The 6,000-nt window shown below is 35.1% G+C and overlaps 1 protein-coding gene across 2 annotated transcripts in view; it reads right to left on the bottom strand.

The window, feature by feature from the left end:
• Positions 1–903: 903 nt before the first annotated feature.
• Positions 904–6,000, bottom strand: part of SH3RF1 (SH3 domain containing ring finger 1) — an 84,417-nt gene continuing 79,320 nt past the window's right edge. For both annotated transcript variants that reach the window (XM_085319820.1, XM_085319821.1), the window contains one exon: positions 904–3,573. In XM_085319820.1, the coding sequence (XP_085175946.1) occupies positions 3,405–3,573 (169 nt within the window). In that variant the 3' untranslated portion in view covers positions 904–3,404. The remainder of the gene's footprint in view (positions 3,574–6,000) is intronic.

Here is a 6,000-nt window from a genome sequence, read left to right as displayed (position 1 = left end):
ACTACTGCTCAACCATGATGTTTGCGTACACTCTTCTCCTACGGATGCACTATGGATGCAGGGAGGTCGGATCACAATTCTGAAAAAGATAAACAAAGTTGGTTTTCCATCTTCTCTATTCCTACAATTTTTCCCCTCCCCCCCAAGAAGGAAAGTTAAGACACCTCTTTTTTTTCACAGCCTAGATGCTGTGTCATCCGCTACTAGTGGGATCACAGCCCAGGTCAGTCGTATCTAACAAGGAATCTATCACAGTAGCTGGAACATCTAAATGTTTTTCTGAACACTTTTAGAATCCACTTTCCATCATTATCCATTCAGCCCACGTATATAGTGGATAGCTAACCACATCCAAGACAAGATCTCCTAGCTAGGCTGTTACTGTCTGAGTGCTGTGCACAGCAAAATTTGCCAGGACAAAGGAGTCTCTTATCACCCAACACTTCTGCCCTCAGTGAAAGTTAGGATAGATGCTTTACTCTCAGCGTTGGCGACTACCTCTCAATATACACGCAGCAGATCCACTACATTAGATGCTTCTCTCTCTAGGAAAAGCACTTTATAACTCATACATGTCTGAATATATACTGATGATAAGACTTAGAACAAACTAGTGAGCAATGATCAAATTGAGACAGAAGTTACCTTCTTGCTTTGAAGTTACTTGCAGAAATACAGTAATGGAAAAGATCAGTGAGATCCATCAGTTGTCTCTACAGTTCTTGCATTATGTTCCATTATCCTGAACTTCCAACATTACTGAATCTGAAGACTTTCTCTCTATTAGCACAGCTGTCCTCCTATAAATACTGAAATTAAGTTCTGATAATTTTATTGACAAATTTTCTGCAACTAATTTGTGCTTAATATTTGCATACACATTTTTCTTTAGCAGTTTGCTAAGAAAATATTTATTAGGTTTGAAAGTTTAACATAGTAAATCAAACACTTAACATTCACTGGACTTCAAACAGATATAAAGTATTTTACAAATTTTTTTAAATGGAATTACACAAAGCAAATGTACAGGGTTTGTCTGTTTCTACACTGAATTAATCCCAAGCCAAAACCAAAAAGAAAAGACCGAAAAGATCACAAGAAAGGCATGATAAACTGTATTTTGTCATTGTTGCACTGCTACGTAATAAGCCCTTTTTACAGTCATTTATTATGTCAAAACAAAACATTTAATGTATTCCATCTAACAGAACTATTGGATTAATAGCTGATTTTAACTGACTTTACATCATGAAATTCTATTAATAGAGGTACCTTAGTCACTTAGTTTAAAATATGGAGAATAGAGATAGAAAAAAATTAACCTTTAGTAGTCTTTAATATAAAACACACTAGATCTTCCAAAATAAGAATATTATGACACACTAGTGCCAATTTTTGCTGACAAAAGCCGATATCAGCTTCTAACTAAAATTCATTTCACAAAACCTTTATATATTACATGAATATTCAAGTAAACTATTTAAAAATATTTAAAAACACAAAAGATGAATTATACAGTGTTTCAGAGATAGACAGTTAATTTGGGAATGCTGTAATTTCCAAATATATATATTTATAGATATATTTTTTCTTATTTTTAAGACCATCATGATACTACCTGATATTGCAAGAAATCCTTGTCATTAATATTTGATATCTTTCAATGTATAACTTCAAAAAATAAAATGAAAAGGATTTAATACATCACTGCGTACTTGTTCATCACTACTTCTGTGTATTGCGTGATATGGAATCACACTACTGGCTTCCCTTTGTAAAGTGCTGAGCAATAGCCACATTTTGTCAGATTTAACTGGGAATGATGGTGCTCAGCGTCTTGCAAGAATCACAATTAGACTGCTATAATCAAACAATAATATAAAAAACAAACTTGGCTGAGCAGTATGTTTGCCAGTGTCAAATCTCTTAAAAAAAAAGAAAAAAAAGAAAGAAAAAGAAAAAGAAAATAACTGAAAGACTAACATCACTTTTCTTGCAGGCATCATTCTTTATATCTGTCAGCTGCAAGGACATTATGATATTTTATTAATGATTCAAACACTGGACAGCTCCTCTGGCTGAAGGTAAGTTGCTCACTAGTTTTGGTCAAGTGGCTTTTGGGAAACTTTCAGAGTGAAATAACCCAGCAACTGGAAAACTGAATGAAAAATGTAGATCATGCACAGTTATTTTACTGCAAGAATTGAGTAAGACATGCAAGACAAAGAAAAAGTCAGAATATACCAAAGTAGCAATGTTTAAGAAGTTAGTAAAGTTTTCACAGTGTTTCATACAGCCTTTTACTTTAACACAAGTGCATCACTTACCACCACTATTGCTCAGACATTTTAAACATCTCTTGGCCATGCAGATCAGTTTGAGAAGAAAACATAGCAAATTACACTTCCTAGGCATTTTTAGACAGTAAGTTCAGCTTAGAATTTTATTTTTATATTCAGTTTTGTCAAACAGGTGTTTTGAAGCTATCGCCCTTCTAAGTGTTGAGCTTTAACATTCCTTCCAATTTTGCTGGCTCCTGAGAGGTAAATGCCCAGATAACTGGCCATATATACAAAGCTAAGCTTTGTTCAAACAGCCAAATTTTTACATAAACAGAAGGTATAGGGAATCTCTTATTGGCACTCCTAAATTTCTGCCTTCCTAACCTTGAGATGGTCCTAATAAGATGGTTGAATTTTATCTTACATCTTCATCTCCCGGAAAAACATTACTCTATCTGGGTGATTTATGAAGAAGTAGAACTAGACTTGAGAACACCACTGATTTTTTTTTCCTCTGTCCAAAGAACAAAATACACATTTTTTCCCCACTTGGCAAATTCTATTTGACGCCACATCACCACCACTCAACATTAATTCATAAAACAGAGACTTACTCCACTGGGCCGACACAGCAGGGGAAGAATGTCTAGAGGGTAAGTGGGAGGCTCTTTATCAGATATAATTGCTTGCTCAAAAGGAGAGAATCCAGCTTCCCCTTAGCTATTCTTTCATAAATTAATAATCTGTTAAAATCATAATCACGAGAATTGTAGCTATTACACAAAATTCAAGTTTTTTTTAAAAAACAAGAATAAATTAGTTACAGCCTTGTAAACAATTGTTCATTTATGTAACATACTTGGGGCGAAAAAAAAAGTTCCTCTATATAATAAATCAGACAGTACAAGGCACACATCACACTTAAGAATCCAAAGTGATAAAACCAGCAGATGCCTTCATCTTCTTTGTTTGCTGGTGTAATTGTGCTATAGACAATATAGAAATACATATAATTTTGTTCTTACAGTCACTTGAAAATATTTCATGACTGTGCTTTTTCTGGTAGAATATTTGTGCTATTTTACAGTACAGTATGATTTGAAGCTCTTGGAATGAATCTTCTCAAATGTTTTCTACAAAGCTGCCAGGGAAAAGGCCAGTTTTTCCATTTCGTTGCAGCGTGCCTTTGAACCAGCCATCCTCACGTTTTTTGTGTACAAAGACAATGTCACCTTCCTTAAGTTCAAGTTCTGCTTCACTCTGTGGAGGATAGGATACCACAACCCTGTACCTGCATAATAAATAAAAAATAGAAGAACAAAGCCCTTAATTTTTTTATTTTTTTACGAATGTTTGTTAAAAAAAATCCTGTGCATATTAAAACTTATCAGAAAATGAAATTGCCTAGAACTGTATGCTGAGTTTATAACAACTGAAGTTAAATACATCTTAGACAGAAAATAACAATAGTAACAAAGAATTTATGTCAAACGTATGTATCAAAGTTCCACCTGACCGTGAGGGGGAATTTCTTCCCTGTGAGAGTGCCAGAGCACTGGACCAGGCTGCCCAGAGAGGTGGTGGAGTCTCCGTTTCTGGAGATCTTCAAGGGCCGCCTGGCTGCAGCCCTGTCTACCATGCTCTAGGTGACCCTGCAGAGCGGGGAGGTTGGACTAGATGATCTCCAGAGGTCCCTTCCAACCTTACCTATTCTGTGATTCCATGATCTCATATCTCAGTTTTCATAGAGATCTTTGTAAAAATGTGTATATTAAGAAGTTAAGTAATAGGAGAAAACTGTGAATATGTTTTTGGATATAAAGTTGCAGACTCCTTCCAGGCATCATGACACAGCAATAATCAAAGCATTCACAAGAGTAACTGAGCATAACTTTATGATTGTATGTTTAATATGATATTATCCCAGGGAAAGCTCTTGAGGAAAGGCAAAGAACAAAAAAGTAGCTAACAAAACCTGTTCACTTCCATTGTTGTTTTTTAACATTACTTTTCTTTGTGTAAGAACCTTTCAGGATAGAAAGAATGCCATCTTACTCATCTTACTTGTGTGCTGCTGTACTTTGCACCTTTAAATCACATATTTCTGCTTTTGCTATTACAAGCATCTAATTTTATATTGCATTCTTACAAATTCTATTTTGTCAAATATGACAGATCAGATCCAGACTCAAATTCACGCTGCTGTCTACTCATATCACCCTCTGTCAGCCATTGAACTGAACTATTTTTCTATTACTATAACATACTGTCAACATAACAAATTTCTTGCAGGGTAAATACCTTATTCTTCAGGACAGAACTTCATTGCCAGGTCCTTGAAAAAATTAATCACATTTGCTAAATATGACTTACATTTTGAAAATACATGTTTATTCCTACATGTTCCAATCTTTCAAAAGACATATCTGTTTCTCTCCTTATTCTGTATTTGTAAATGTTTTCGGATTTGCAGGTCTTTCTTGGTCACCTCATCTATAAATATCTCTTACATGCATTTAATATATGCAGAATATATTTTCTCCTTTATATTTGCTTTGACTATCTTAAGGTATCTTTTATTAATTTTAAAAGTATCCTAAGTCTTTGTAATCAGTTAGTGATAAAATATTAATATTTTAAAAATACTTAAGCATCTATTGTATCTGCCACAAGTTCTTTCCCCATATTCCTGGTCTGCTGTATCCCACAGCTCTGTCACACTTTGTAGTTGTGAAATGATTTCTTTTGGTCTGTCTTCACACTTCTCCATTCCGCTTTTCATTTCTAATACTGGCATTTCTGGTGGTTTTCAATAACATGAAAATGGATACATCTGTCTTCTTCCTCTCTTTCTTCACTGCACCTGTTTCACTAGACACAAAATATTGATTTTCTTCCCAGCTATGTGTAGCTGTTTTTTTAGAGAATTTTATCTGTACTTCTCCTGTCTTGTTCTATGAACCACTTGTTTGATCATCCTGTTTATTATTATTTATTTATTATTATTATTTTTCAACTTTTTCTTTTAAGGTTTTCTTTTCTTTTAAATTTTTACCATTTCTTTTCAGCTCACCTGTGTCCTGCTGCTCTGCAACCCTCCAATCTGCTGAGGAGGTGTCTTAATTCCTACAGAAAATCAACCTCCTTCTAGGGCAGACTCACACTCAATAGCATTCAATGCTGCCAGACTGGGTAAAAACCTGTGGTCCTCTAAAACCGCTGGCCTGCTCACAGATGTCACACCAGTCATTTTGTGGTGGATAAAATGACGTGGAATCACTTTAATCACAGAACAAGATTACTGCTTGTCCTTCACTGCAACTAGATGAAAGACTCTACTTGTATTATAATTTAGGATATGCAGTGATGTGTACTTAGGTTCGACATCAGGTCTTTATCACCACTGTGGAGTGCTGGGAAGCTTATTATTACAGTGCTGTGTATTTACTGTAAAACTTAAAGCTATTTAACCAATGCTTCCCTTTAAAGGGGAGCAAAAAAACCTTAGAAGATTTGGTTAAAACTACTTGAAACGGTCTTCTACCTCATGTTGCATAAAAAAAAAATCTTTCAGATGATCAAATTAGTTTGTATTCATAGCATAACTTGGCTCCTCTGGGAGCTGCAGGGAACTGTGGCCGTCTTTTCACGAAAAAGACGGCAATCCTTCGTCCTGCCAGCACTGTGTCAATATGACAGAACACAACACCGTAAGACA

The sequence above is a fragment of the Rhea americana genome, unplaced genomic scaffold (genome assembly GCF_003343005.1).
Source record: "Rhea americana isolate MKP2758 unplaced genomic scaffold, rheAme1 scaffold_60, whole genome shotgun sequence".
In the NCBI taxonomy this organism is placed as follows: Eukaryota; Metazoa; Chordata; class Aves; order Rheiformes; family Rheidae; genus Rhea; species Rhea americana.
The sequence above is the reverse complement of the archived record's forward strand: the minus strand, read 5'-3'. Positions and strand labels throughout refer to the sequence as shown.